This window comes from Leptopilina boulardi, unplaced genomic scaffold, assembly GCF_019393585.1.
Source record: "Leptopilina boulardi isolate dan_hultmark-lab unplaced genomic scaffold, ZJU_Lbou_2.1 LbouV2_110, whole genome shotgun sequence".
NCBI classification, from domain to species: domain Eukaryota; kingdom Metazoa; phylum Arthropoda; class Insecta; order Hymenoptera; family Figitidae; genus Leptopilina; species Leptopilina boulardi.
The window spans coordinates 1,124,487-1,139,826 of NW_026137653.1; the positions used below are offsets into that span (position 1 = coordinate 1,124,487).

The following is a 15,340-nucleotide window of genomic DNA, read 5'->3' on the forward strand; positions in this document are numbered from 1 at the left end:
TGGTCGAGTCAGAAAAGAAGACAGCTAATCGTGGCAACGACAACCGTGTATTACATCCAAGTAATTGTGGTATAGTTGACTTTGCACGCGAGAACGGACTTGTGATTATCATCCTACCGTGTTATACTTACACGTCGTATGATTCTCGTTGGGCTTTATAATCCACTACTTATGGGGTTTACAACTACCATCAAAAAGAAAGTGAAATACGAAAAATTCACTCATTTCTTTTTCTTCTTTTAGAAATTTAATTTTTTTTTTTCTCAAATTATTTATTCTAGTCGAGAAAAAAAAATTAATTTTTACAATGTCATGATAAAAAGAAATCTTGCATTTTTATATTTAATTTAAAGATAGAATTTAAAAAAAAAAGAATTTTTTTCAAAAAGATAATCTGATAAAGTTTTTGTTCTTTATGAAAATTAAAAATGTTTATGAAGTATAATTCAAATGTACATTTTTTTTTATATTGACAAAATTCTTTTTGTTTTATAATTAGAATTATAAATTTCAGTTCAGTGATAAAAATTTATTGTGATTAATTAAACGAACTAGAAAATAAATCACACATTACAGAAATAGAAGTTTGAATTATAGATAAAAAAAAAAATATATATATAAATGCATTTGTATACATGTAACTTTTGCGATTCCATGTGCTTATCAATAATTCTTGGGATGAAATTGACAGAGTTCGGAAACAACATTGACTGAAAGGACCAAGATGGCACGCTTTCATAGTCTATATATATATATGTGTGTATATTATCAGATGAGTATCATTCATACTCTGGAATATCTGGCACATCAAGATATATATTCTCTATATATATATATATATACACGCATATATATGCACAATATAATTATGTTGTTTCTATACATGTTTAGGTATATCATTGAAATTCTCGAGTTTCATTGAACCAATGTATACTTCATATACGTCAATAATTTTCATTACATTAATGTCATATGCATACATTATTGAAAATTCATAAAATTTTTATAAATACCTATAAATTTAATAAAGTATATTATTACGAAAATATATAATTTTTTTTTTTTATTAGAAAATAAGCGATTATAAAAATAATTGACATTATTTGAAAAATAAATTTTAATTATTATTTTCTTTTGAGAATTTGAATAGATATTTTAGATGACTATAAATCATATTTTATTATACATTTTCAAATGCTATTGGGAAAGTCTGAAATTCACGCGCTCTCAACTGAAATGATCTCGGCTGCTGAAACGCGCGCAACAAGTTTACGTGGGTGTAACAACAATCGATGGAGTCAATTTGCATAATGTATATAGGCGAAAGTATGTTTTAGTATAACACTTTGGTATATATACAATATTCTGAAGTTCATTTCTTCTATCCCTTAATTTTATTTATTTCAATAACAAAAAATTGTGTTATTCACTTTTATAATAACAATTTTTTTTTTTCGTAAAATTTTTAATGCTCCAAGGTATTTAATTTGATGCATGGTTGCTTATTCATGAATTTTATAATTTAATTGTATACACAAAAATTTTATGTATTTTAATAGAATATGTATAACATGGAAAAATTTACATTTCCAAATAAAAAATAAACTTTTCAATAACGTAAATTGCAATTAATTAGTGAAAAAAAATTTTTGATTAATTTTTACAAGATAATTGAATTCACTATAATTACAAAATACAATGAATTACAATTTTTATTATTTTATCTTATTGACTGTAAATTAATTTTTATACAAAATATTCTGTTTTTATATTTATATTAAAATATTGTTGTAAATATTTATATGGAATATTAATTCTATCGAACCGAAGAGAGCATAGTAAAATATGACATAGATACTCGAAGAATCTTGAAGAAAAATAATTAATGATTATTAATATATATATATATATATATATATATATATATCTAATGATGTAATTATAAAAATTGTTTTTTAAATGAATTTTGATAATTTACTTACCGAAGCAAAATTCTTGATTGAATATGTATACAATTTCCCAGCTGTAAATTCAGATGGTATTGAACTTCTTCTCATTATCATTAACAACAATTTTTGTGTTTCTGAAGACAATTGATACCAATATCCATTGTATCTGTAAAAAAAAAGTTACTTTATTTTATTATTTTTATTGTTTTCAATTTTATATACATATATTAATATATTAAAATATTATTACATGCAATCAGATATATCAGTACTATGATCAATCAGTTGTTGACAGGGAATATTGAGATAAAAAATATTAATAATTAGACCAAAAGTAAAAGAACCAAATCTGACAGCTTCATAAAATTTATGAAGCTTTATCACTGTCTAAAAAATAATTAATTAATGGTATATAAATAAATATATATTGGATTTATTGAAATAGAAAAATTTCTCCAGAGTTGCTACGCTTATCGAAAACATGGAAAAGTCATGGAATTTTGTTCCAAGAGAAATCGTAGCAATTCTATGTTCTATTATTTTTTACCTGAACTCCTGTTATACTTATGATTACTGTATTAAATCCCAAAAGTATGATAAATGGTATTGAAAAATAATCAACTATATCGTCTACGAAACTTAAAGCAAAAAAATTAATAAATTATCAGTTAATTAAATAATTTTATATTTATATTATATAAATGAATATCATTTACTATAAAAATATATTTTACAAACTTTAATATTTCCATGTGCTTTTCAACAAATATTTTAATATCTTCATCAATTTTTTGTGGATTTATTTTTTTATCAATTACATCATCATTGAAATCATCTTTTAAAATATATTTCAATTTATCGCTGAACATAATGAGAAAATTTTTTTAAAATAAATAAAAAATAATTAATTTATTTTTTAATTATTTTTAATATAAATACCCTAATATAGAAAATATTCCACATGCATGTATAATCACAGCAGAAAATATCGTTTGTATACTGACTAAAATAACAGCAACAGTGAAACTTGTAATATAACTATGAATTAATATCCAATAATAATATTTTTCTTCATTCAAATAATATTCCGTATGAAAAAGTGATTGTTTCGTTCGTGATTGATTTAATGGTAAAATAATGTTCAAAATTAGTGGTGTCATTGGCATAGATGTATATAGAATAGCCACAACAGCACTACAACCTAATTATAAAAAAAAAAACATATTTGTTATAATATTAAATTTCTTAATTTTTTTCAGCTTAATTAATTTTTTAATTTACATGAAAAATAGAAATCTAAACTTCTTCCTCCCTTAACATAAGCGTGTAGACCATCAATTCCTAAATCTGTTGTCCAAAAATCCCAATCAGTTTTCATTTTTTCAATTATAAGTTCCAACTACTGACATTAATTTTAAATTAATTTTTGAAATATTTTTTTTTTTTTTAAATTTTGTTAAAAAGTATAAAAAAAATACATTTTTATACATTTTCAATTTTGATAATACTGTTTGTTAATAAACAAAGAACAATAATGATCATAATAATAGGTGGAAGGCATTCAATAACAATATCCACATTTCCCCAATATTTCTTCAAACCTATTAACTGATAATAATAAATAATATTAGTAATTTAAAATATTAATTTATAAATAAATTATTTAATTTGGTACTACCTCTGGAATAAGTAAAGTTATTAGAGAAATATAAGCAAATATGGATAAACAAATTCTTTTTAATTTTGTTTGATATGGCCATTGACCAAAAAGCGATAAAAGCCATTCGTAAACAATATAAAATGATTTAAATGAAGTGTCCATTCTGATGGTTAAAATAAGACTGAGTCGCTCCTCACTTTTCAGCACTTGAAAATATGAATATGTACTCTGTATATCATAAGATAATTATTAGTCTGTGTTATAATCCCATAGAATAGATTTTCCACTTCATGGTACAAAATGATAAAATATTAATAGATAATTTCTTCTAAAGTCATTATTATAATAGTTTACAGTTCAATTTTCTCTCCTTCACTTTTAAGTATAAGAAATCAATGAATTTCTTCATAAAGTCAAGATAGTAACACAAAGTTTTCATATAATAATAATAATATTATTATTATTATAACTTTTAGTCTGTTTAGAGGAAGCTTAATTTTCCACTTGCATTATCCGTAGAAAGTTTATAATTATGGAACTAATTTAATATTTCTGTCATCCATTTGAAATTATTTCCCTATATATTTAATTATTATTATTATTCTATTATATGATTTACTAATTGCCGCTATATATATATATATATATAATCTAAATTTATGTATATATGATTGTACGTATTATATATTTGTTCTTCGAGAATCCATTTTTATAAATATCAGATAATTTAATTCTTACTTCAAACTTTTCCGCTAACTGTATAGAGAGTGAAATATTTATTGACTAATTATGTTATAAAACGTTTCAGGTGAATCTTTGTCTCGTTGGCTTTTCCTGGTGGGGGGAAAAAAAAATCAATATTCAATGTATATAGAGCTGAAAAAGATTCTCATTCTTCATTTCACGTCCGAAGTGAATAGATGTGTTTTAGATTGCAATTGAAGAACAAATATTAAATGAAAGAAAATTTTATTTTTCACAAAAAAAAAAAAAAAAAAAATTTATTCCCAATGTATATATTGATATTTAAATAAATATTTTTAGTTCCATTCAGTAATTATTTGAATATTTTCCAGAATTCGCGGATATGTATGATTTTATTACTACGTATTATTTATTTATTTTTTTTTTATTATTTAAAAAAAAAATCCTGTATTTTACAATTGTCATTTTTAAGAATTCGTAAAATGTCAAATTGACCGAAATTGCAAATGACCGAACAAACATAACCCACATTAGGTTTTAGGCGCGGTATTTCAAAATTGAGCAATAATTTTTTTTTTGATAGTTTCAGATTAGGTCGCATTTTGAAAATAAAAATTCGGACAATTAAAAATTCGAACAAAAAAAAAAAAAAAAAAAAGGAATTGGGACAATTTCGACTGAATGAGACTTATGCGACTGTTTCAAGTTTTACTAAAAGTATTGTAAATTTTGAAAGACTAATTTATAATCTGTATATGAGAAAATAAAAGTGTAAGTAAGTATATTTATACAATTTTTCTGAAGTTAATTTCTTCTATCCCTTATTTTTATTTATTAAAATAACAAATAATTGTGTTTTTTACTTTTATACATAATAATAATAATAATAATAATAATAATAATAATAATAATAATAATAATTTTTTCGTAAATTTTAAATGCCCCAGGCATTTATTTTTATGCATGGTGCTTTTTTAATGAATTTTAATTTATTTGTATACACAAAAATTTTATGTATTTTAATAGAATATTTATAACAAGAAATAATTTACATTTTCAAATATAAAATAAGCTTTTCTATAACACAAATTACAATTTAATTACTGAGAAAAAAATCAAATAATTTTGAAGAGATAATTAAATTTAGCACTATATTTACAAAATACAATAAATAACAATTTTTTATTTTTTTATCACTTCACAACCAAAAATTTCACTATTATACCAGAGTTGACTACTGGTTCAGTATTGGCTGCCGAAACTGGGCAGTCTGTACTGAACCAGTACTGGTATTTTCATTGTATCCGTACTGGTGCAGTACCGCCCTCTCAGTACTGGCAAACCAGTACTGAGCCGATATTGAGCCAGTATTGGCTCAAATAGATTTTCTTTTTGATTAATACTATAGTTTACAAAAAGTTCCAGAGTGAACCCGATGAATCTTTTTGTTTAAATATTTTGTTCATCAAAATATTTTCAACTTGATTTTATTTTTGCAAAAATTAAAATGTACTTTATTTTGCTTTTCTGTGGGTAAAATTATTTAAACAAAAAGTTTCTAAAAGTCTAAAACATTTTGCAAGTTTTTCTTTTTGTTTTCAGATATGCAATAAACCAAAAAAAAAAAATTTTTAACGATCAAACTAAAAATAAATAAATTTGTTTATAAAAAATTAATATTTTTTGGAATAAAATTTATAATATAAATTTAATTTAAAAAATTAAATACAATGGCAAGTAAAATTGCACAAATGTTATATTATCAATAATATAAAATTTATAATTAACCTTCCTTAATAGAAATTATAAATAATAGTTAAACCTACAAACTTATATATTTCAATGGTCAATAAAATTATTCTAATTTGTTTCTGGATGTTATTCTTCAGTCTTTTTTTTCCAAAAGTGAATTATAAACAAAAATTTAATATTAATTTAAAAATTTTGGTTTTATAATAAACATATTTTTATATTTATTTTTTGATTTTTTAAAATAATAATTTGCAATATATATTATACTTAATAAAGAATAAAAATTCTTGGTGTTTTCGATTTTATATAATAAAGTATTAATTAGTTAGCTAACTAATTTAATTAATATTTAATTTGTCTTGGGTTAATAAAAATTTCAGACACTTTTTCCTAAGTATACCAAAAAAGTATTACCTGGAGTGAAATTTATATCTCTGTTACAGTTACAGCTTTCCTTTCGTATACAATCAATTACAAAACTGCCAGTACTCGGCCAGTACTGAACCAGTAGTGGTTATCAGTACTGGTGCCAATTCTGGTAGCCAATACTGGCAAAATGTTATCATACCAAAGTTACGCCAACACTGGTTGCCAGTACTGCGCCAGTATTTGTCAGTACTGCGCCAGTACTGCACCATTTGTAAATTTTTGATTGGGATTTTAGTGTAAGTTAATTTTTTATACAAAGTATATTCTGTTTTTTATATTTATAATATTAAAATATTGCTACTTGTAAAGATTTATATGGAATATATAAATTCTAACGAACCGAAGACAGCATAGTAAAATATGACATAGACAGTCGAAGAATCTTGAAGAAAAATAATTAATTATTATTATTTATATATATACATCTAATGATGTAATTATAAAAATTGATTTTTAAATGAATTTTGATAATTCACTTACAGAAGCAAAATTATTAATTGAATATGTATACAATTTTCCAGCTGTAATTTCAGATGGACGTGAACTTCTTTTCATTATCATTAACAATATTTTTTGTGATTTTGAAGAAAATTGATACCAATATCCATTGTATCTAAATAAAAAAATTATTGTTTATTATTTTTATTGTTTTGAATTTAATATTACATATATATTAAAATAAAAAAATATCATTACATGCTATTAGATATATCGATACTCAGATCAATCAGTTGTTGACAGGGAATACTGAGATAAAAAAGATTAATAATTTGACCAACAGTAAAGGAACCAAATCTAGCAGCTTCATGAAATTTATGAAGCTTTATCACTGTCTAAAAAATAGTTTCTTAATGGTATATAAATAAATATTGGATTTATTGAAATAGAAAAGTTTCTTTCAATTTATTTTTTTACCTGTACTCCTGTTACACTTATTATTATTGTATTACATGCCAAAAGCATGATAAATGGTGTTGAAAAATAATCACATACATCGTCTACAAAACTTAATGTAGAAAAATTAATAAATTACCAGTAAATTATTAAATAATTTTATATTTACTATAAAAAATATATTATACAAACTCTAATATTTCCATGTGCTTTTCAACAAATATTTTAATATCTTCATCAATTTTTTGTGGATTTATTTTTTTATCAATTACATCATCATTGAAATCATCTTTTAAAATATTTTTCAATTTGATTCTGAAAGAAAGTGAAAAATTTTTGTTTAAAATAAATGAAAATTATTAATTTATTTTTTAATTATTTTCAATATAATATACCCTAAAATAGAAAATATTCCACATGCATGTATAATTACGGCAGAAAACATTATTTCTATACTGAATAAACCAACAACAACAGTTAAACTTGAAATATAATTATGAATTAATATCCAATAAAAATATTTTTCTTCATTTAAATAATATTCCGTATAATAAAGTGATTGTTTCGTTCGTGACTGATTTAATGGTAAAATAATGTCCAAAATTAGCGGTGTAATTGGCAGAGCAGTATATACAACAGTCAAACAACAAATATAATCTAATTTTTTTAAAAAAAAAAACGTGTTATAATAAAATTTCTTAATTTCTTTTAGATAATTAATTCTTTACTTTACATATAAAAATCAAATTTAAATTTCTTCCTCTCTTAACATAATCGTATAGACTATCAATTTCTAAATCTGTTGTCCAAAAATCCCAATCAGTTTTCATTTTTTTAATTATAAGTTCCATCTAATGACATTAATTATTTTAAATTAATAAGGGACTTTTTTTTAAATGTTTTTTTTTTTTAGAAATATTTTCTTAAAAAGTATAAACAATACATTTTTACATTTTCAATTTTGATAACACTGTTTGTTAATAAATAAAGAACAATAATGATCATAATAATAGGTGGAAGGCATTCAATAACAATATCCATATTTCCCCAATATTTTTTCAAACCTAACAACTGACAATATAAATATTTGTTAATAATTTAAAATAATAATTTATAATTTGTTTTTAATTTGATATTTATAGTACTACCTCTGGAATAAGTAAAGTTATTAGAGAAATATAAGCAAATATGGATAAACAAATTCTTTTTAATTTTGTTTGATATGGCCATTGACCAACAACGGATAAAAGCCTTTCGTAAATCATATAAACAGATTCAAATGAAGTGTCCATTCTGATGGTTAAAATAAGACTGAGTCGCTCCTTACTTCTTAACACTTGACAATATGAATATGTGTACTCTATATACCATATAAGATAATTATTAGTCTATGTTATAATCCCATAGAATAGATTTTCCATTTCATGGTACAAAGTGATAAAATATTAATAGTTAATTTCTCCTAGTCATTGTTATAATAGTTTACAGCTTAATTTTGTTTCCTTTGATAATAAATCGCTATAGCTTTTCCTGGAGGAAAAAAAAATCAATATTCAAGAAAAAGATTCTCATTCTTTCTTTCAAATCTAAAGTGAATAGATGTGTTTTAAATTGCAATTGAAGAACAAATATTAAATGGAAATAAATTTTATTTTTCATTAAAAAAAAAAAAAGTTTATTGCTAATGTATATATTGATATTTAAATAAATATTTTTAATTCCATTCAGTAATTATTTGAATATATTCCAAAATCTAAATTGTTCTTTGTCAGAATTCGTAAAACGTAGAATTGACCGAAACTGCAAATGACCGAACAAACATAACCTATATTAGATTTAAACGCGATATTTCAATAATTGATCATTAATTTTTCTTCACTGTAAAAAGAAAGTCTTATTTTAAGGCCAAAAAGAGGTCTTATTTTAAGAGGCAACATTTTTAAGACAGCCTATGCTAAATCTAAGCAATTCGGACTATTAAAAATTAGGACAAAAAAAACGGAAATTGGTATATATACAATATTTTGAAATTCATTTCTTTTATCCTTTAATTTATTTAATTGAATAACAAAAAATTATATTTTTTACTTTTATAAATAATAATAATAATTTTTTTTTTCGTAATTTTTTAATGCCCTAGGCATTTAATTTTATGCATGGTACTTATGAATTTTTATTTAATTGTATACACAAAAATTTTATGTATTTTAATAGAATATGTATAATCCTAACCAAAAATTTTCGTATTATACCAGAGTTAACTACTGGCGCAGTACTGGTTCAGTATTGGCTGCCGAAACTGGGCAGTCTGTACTGAACCAGTACTGGTATTTTCATTGTAACAGTACTGGTGCAGTACCACCCTCTCAGTACTGGCAAACCAGTACTGAGCCGATATTGAGCCAGTATTGGCTCAAATAGATTTTCTTTTTGATTAATACTAGTTTACAAAAAGTTCTAGAGTGAACCCGATGAATCTTTTTGTTTAAATATTTTGTTCATCAAAATATTTTCAACTTGATTTTATTTTTGCAAAAATTAAAATGTACTTTATTTTGCTTTTCTGTGGGTAAAATTATTTAAACAAAAAGTTTCTAAAAGTCTAAAACATTTAGCAAGATTTTTTTTTGTTTTCAGATATGCAATAAATCAAAAAAAAAATTTAAACAATCAAATTAAAAATAAATAAAAGTTTTTATAAAAAAATTAATAATTTTTAAAATAAAAATTTAAAAAAATTTTCTTGACAACACTTGTTAAAAATTAAAAAACAATTTTTATTTTCTTAAAAAAGTTTTTCAAAAATTTATTTTGATGCAAATAATTAAAGTGAATAATAAAATATGTAAATAGCTAATTGTATAATTATATACATTATAATTATTTTATGAACATTTTTATTTTTACTGAACTAATACTGGGTGCCAGTACTGAGCCAACATATGTCAGTACTGCGCCAGTATTGTGCCATTAGTAAATTTTTAATTGCGATAAGGAAAAATTTACATTTTCAAATATAAAATAAACTTTTCTATAACATCAAATTACAATTTAATTACTGAAAAAAAATCCATTAATTTTTACGAGATAATTAAATTCAGAACTATAATTCTAAAATACAATAAATTATAATTTATCTTCTTGACTGTAAGTTATTTTTTATACAAACTATTCTGTTTTTATATTAATATTAAAATATTGTTTTAAATATTTATATGGAATATTAATAATTCTATCGAACCGAAGACAGCATAGTAAAATATGACATAGACATTCGAAGAATCTTGAAGGAAAATAATGAAAGATTATTATATGTAATTGGTATAATTATAAAAATTGTTTTTTAAATTAATTTTGATAATTAACTTACAGAAGCAAAATTACTGATTGAATATGTATACAATTTTCCAGCTGTAAATTCAGATGGTCTTGAACTTCTTCTCATTATCATTAACAACATTTTTTGTGATTCTGATGACAATTGATACCAATATCCATTGTATCTGATAGAAATTTCCTTTTTTTTATTAATTTTTATTGTTTTCATTTTAATATACATATATTAAAATATTAAAATATTATTACATGCTATTAGATATATCAATACTATGATCAATCAATTGTTGACAGGGAATATTGAGATAGAGAAGATTAAAAATTTGACTAATAGTAAAAGAACCAAATCTTAAAGCTTCATTAAATTTATGAAGCTTTATCACTGTCTAAAAAAGTAATTACTTAATGGTTCATAAATAAATATATTGGATTTATTGAAATAGAAAAATTTCGTTTTTTTTATACCTGAACTCCTGTTACGCTTATTAAAATTGTATTACATGCCAAGACTACGAGAAGTGGTGTTGAAAAAAAATCACATATATCGTCTACGAAACTTAAAACAGAAATATTAGAAAAATAATCCAGTAAATTATTAAATAATTTTATATTTGTCAAAAAAATTAATATCATTTACTATATAAAAATATACTACACTGAGAAAAATCTGCTATTGAATCAACAGCATTTCTGCCAAAAAAAGTATAAAAATTATTTATTCAAAAGCATATGCTATAGAATCACAGAAAATTAAAAGGCATTAAAATAAGCTGCAACGCTTATTTTAATGCCTTTTAATTTTCTATGATCTGTATAATATTTCAAAAATTCTATAGCATATGCTTTTTGAATCAATAATTTTTATACCTTTGGCAGAAATGCTGTTGATTCAATAGAAGATTTTTCTCAGTGTATACAAACTCTAATATTTCCATGTGCTTTTTAACAAATATTTTAATATCTTCATCAATTTTTTGTGGAAGTCTTTTTTTATCAATTACACCATCATTGGAATCATCATTTACAATATTTTTCAATTTGATTCTGAAAGTAGTGACAAAATTTTTTAAACTAAATAAACAATGTTAATTTATTTTTTAATTTGTTTTTAATATAATACCCTAAAATAGAAAATATTCGACATGCATGTATAATCACAGCAGAAAACATAGTTTCTATACTGACTAAAACAACTATAACAATTGAACTTGAAATACAGCCATGAATTAATGTCCAATAATAATATTTTTCTTCATTTAAATAATAATCCGTAAAATAAAGTGATTGCTTCGTTCGTGTTTGATTTAATGGTAAAATAATGTTCAGAATTAATGGTGTAATTGGCATAGAAATATATAAAGTCGCCAAAACACAAACAATATCTAATTATGAAAAAAAAACATATGTTATAATTAAATTTCTAATTTTTTTTTTTTTTTTGGCTAATTAATTCTTTACATTACACATAAACATCAAATCTAGACTTTTTCCACTTTTAACATAATCCTGTAGACTATCAATATTTAAATCTGTTGTCCAAAAATTCCAATCAGTTTTCATTTTTTTAATTATAAGTTCCATCTAATGATATTAATTTTTAATTAATTTTTTAAAAGACAAGTTTTTGAAATATTCTTTTTATTAAAAATTCGTCAAAAAGTATAAAAAAATAAATTTTTACTTTTTCAATTTTAATAATACCGTTTGTTAATAAACAAAGGACAATAATAATCACAATAATAGGTGGTATACATTGAATAACAATATCCACGTTTCCCCAATATTTTTTCAAACCTAACAACTGATAATAAAAAAAATATTATTTAAAATCTTAATTTATAATTAAATTCGTCTAATTTAATATTTAGTACCACCTCTGGAATAAGTAAACTTATTATAGAAATATAAGCAAATATGGATAAACAAATTCTTTTTAATTTTGTTTGATATGGCCATTGACCAACTGCCGATAAGAGCCATTCGTAAACCATATAAAATGATTTAAATGAAGTGTCCATTCTGATGGTTAAAATAAGACTGAGTCGCTCCTCACTTTTCAGCACTTGAAAATATGAATATGCACTCTGTATACCATAAGATAATTATTAGTCTGTGTTATAATCCCATAGAATAGATTTTCCACTTCATGGTACAAAATGATAAAATATTAATAGATAATTTCTTCTAAAGTCATTATTATAATAGTTTACAGTTCAATTTTCTCTCCTTCACTTTTAAGTATAAGAAATCAATGAATTTCTTCATAAAGTTAAGATAGTAACACAAAGTTTTCTTTTAATAATATTAAGAATTTTTTTGTTAATTTTAGTCCGTTTAGAGAATCTTTGTCTCGCATGACTAAAAAAAAATCAATATTCAAGAAAAAGATTCTCAGTCTTCCTTTCACGTCAAAAGTGAATAGATGTGTTTTAGATTGCAATTGAAGAAAAAAATATTAAATGGAAGAAAATTTTTATTTTTATCAAAAAATTTATTGCTAATGAAATTTAAATAAATATTTTTGGTTTCATTTAGTAATTATTTGAATATATTTCAGAATTTGTGGATCATATTATTTTATTATTACATATTTTTTATTCATTTTTTTTTATGTAAAAAAAAAAAATTCTTGTAAATGTTTTAAATTTTTATTTATCAGAATTCGTAAAACGTCGAATTGTCCGAAATTACAAATGACCGAATTAACATAACCTACATTAGATTTAGGCGCAAGTATTTAAAATTTGACCCTTGATAGTTTCTGATTGATTGCATTTTGAAAATTCACCAACAAATCCTTTTATGTAGGTTATGTTTGTCCAGTCATTTTCAATATCGGTAAATTCTATTAACTAACAATTCTCTCTCAAAATTCCTGTACGGAAAAAAGAACAATTTTTACTACTTTTAGAATAAAATGGGAAATTGTTCGAAGTTTCTGCGCAACTCTGGCAAATTTTACTACAAAAATAGTAAATTTTACTATTTATGTAGTAAATTTTACTATTTCCGTAGTAATTTTTACTATTTCTGGAGTAAATTTTACTATTTTTGAAATTAAAGTTGACAGAGATGATTTCTGTAGTAATTTCTACTATTTCTGGAGTGAATTTGACTATTTTTGGAGTAAAAGTTGCCACAGATGATTTCTAAAGTAAATTTTTACTATTTCTGGAGTAAATTTTACTACTTTTGGAGTTAAAGTTGACAGAGTATATTTCTGTAGTAAATTTTACTGCTTCCGTAGTAATTTTGACTATTTTTGGAGTTAAAGTTGCCAGAGATGATTTCTGTTGTAAATTTTACTGTTTCCGTAGTAATTTTTACTATTTCCGTAGTAAATTTTACTAGTTTTGGAGTTAAAGTTGACAGAGTTTATTTCTGTAGTAATTTTTACTGCTTCCGTAGTAATTTTTACTATTTTTGGAGTAAATTTGACTATTTTTGGAGTTAAAGTTGCTAGAGTTTATTTCTGTAGTAAATTTTACTACTTCCGTAGTAATTTTGACTATTTTTGGAGTTAAAGTTGCCAGAGATGATTTCTGTAGTAAATTTTACTGTTTCCGTAGTAATTTTTACTATTTCTGTAGTAAATTTTACTAGTTTTGGAGTTAAAGTTGCCAGAGATGATTTCTCTAGTAAATTTTTACTATTTCCGGAGTAAATTTTACTAGTTTTGGAGTTAAAGTTGCCAGAGATAATTTCTGTAGTAAATTTTACTGTTTTCGTAGTAGTGTTTACTGTTTCTGGAGTGAATTTGACTATTTTTGGAGGAAAAGTTGCCAGAGATGATTTCTGTAGTAATTTTTACTATTTCTGGAGTGAATTTGACTATTTCTGGAGTTAAAGTTGCCAAAGATGATTTCTGTAGTAAATTTTACTGTTTTCGTAGTAATTTTTACTATTTCTGGAGTAAATTTTACTAGTTTTGGAGTTAAAGTTGCCAGAGATGATTTCTGTAGTAAATTTTACTGTTTTCGTAGTAATTTTTACTATATCTGGAGTGAATTTGACTATTTTTGGAGTTAAAGTTGCCAGAGATGATTTCTCTAGTAAATTTTTACTATTTCCGGAGTAAATTTTACTATTTTTGGAGTAAAAGTTGCCAGAGATGATTTCTGTAGTAAATTTTTACTATTTCTGGAGTGAATTTGACTATTTTTGGAGTTGAAGTTGCTAGAGATGATTTCTGTAGTAAATTTCACTGTTTTCGTAGTAATTTTTACTATTTCTGGAGTGAATTTGACTATTTTTGGAGTAAAAGTTGCCAGAGATGATTTCTGTAGTAAATTTTTACTATTTCTGGAGTGAATTTGACTATTTTTGGAGTTGAAGTTGCTAGAGATGATTTCTGTAGTAAATTTCACTGTTTTCGTAGTAATTTTTACTATTTCTGGAGTGAATTTGACTATTTTTGGAGTTAAAGTTGCCAGAGATGATTTCTCTAGTAAATTTTTACTATTTCCGGAGTAAATTTTACTATTTTTGGAGTAAAAGTTGCCAGAGATGATTTCTGTAGTAAATTTTTACTATTTCTGGAGTGAATTTGACTATTTTTGGAGTTGAAGTTGCCAGAGATGATTTCTGTAGTAAATTTTACTGTTTTCGTAGTAAT

At 23.2% G+C, this 15,340-nt stretch overlaps 2 protein-coding genes across 2 annotated transcripts; both read right to left on the reverse strand.

Moving 5' to 3' along the window:
- Positions 1 to 1,738: 1,738 nt before the first annotated feature.
- LOC127277245 (odorant receptor 22c-like) lies at positions 1,739 to 8,710 on the reverse strand. Its single transcript, XM_051298196.1, has 9 exons — positions 8,538 to 8,710; positions 3,438 to 3,557; positions 3,231 to 3,348; positions 2,889 to 3,150; positions 2,688 to 2,810; positions 2,497 to 2,587; positions 2,200 to 2,336; positions 1,983 to 2,115; positions 1,739 to 1,867 (listed from the first exon to the last, which is right to left on the reverse strand). Exons 1-9 carry the CDS (start codon positions 8,679 to 8,681, stop codon positions 1,817 to 1,819), a joined length of 1,179 nt encoding a protein of 392 aa, XP_051154153.1. The 5' UTR covers positions 8,682 to 8,710; the 3' UTR covers positions 1,739 to 1,816.
- Positions 8,711 to 10,536: 1,826 nt separating this feature from the next.
- Positions 10,537 to 12,947, reverse strand: LOC127277161 (odorant receptor 22c-like). Its single transcript, XM_051298031.1, has 9 exons — positions 12,600 to 12,947; positions 12,407 to 12,526; positions 12,189 to 12,306; positions 11,846 to 12,107; positions 11,599 to 11,769; positions 11,191 to 11,281; positions 10,975 to 11,111; positions 10,760 to 10,892; positions 10,537 to 10,672 (listed from the first exon to the last, which is right to left on the reverse strand). Exons 1-9 carry the CDS (start codon positions 12,741 to 12,743, stop codon positions 10,622 to 10,624), a joined length of 1,227 nt encoding a protein of 408 aa, XP_051153988.1. The 5' UTR covers positions 12,744 to 12,947; the 3' UTR covers positions 10,537 to 10,621.
- Positions 12,948 to 15,340: the final 2,393 nt, after the last annotated feature.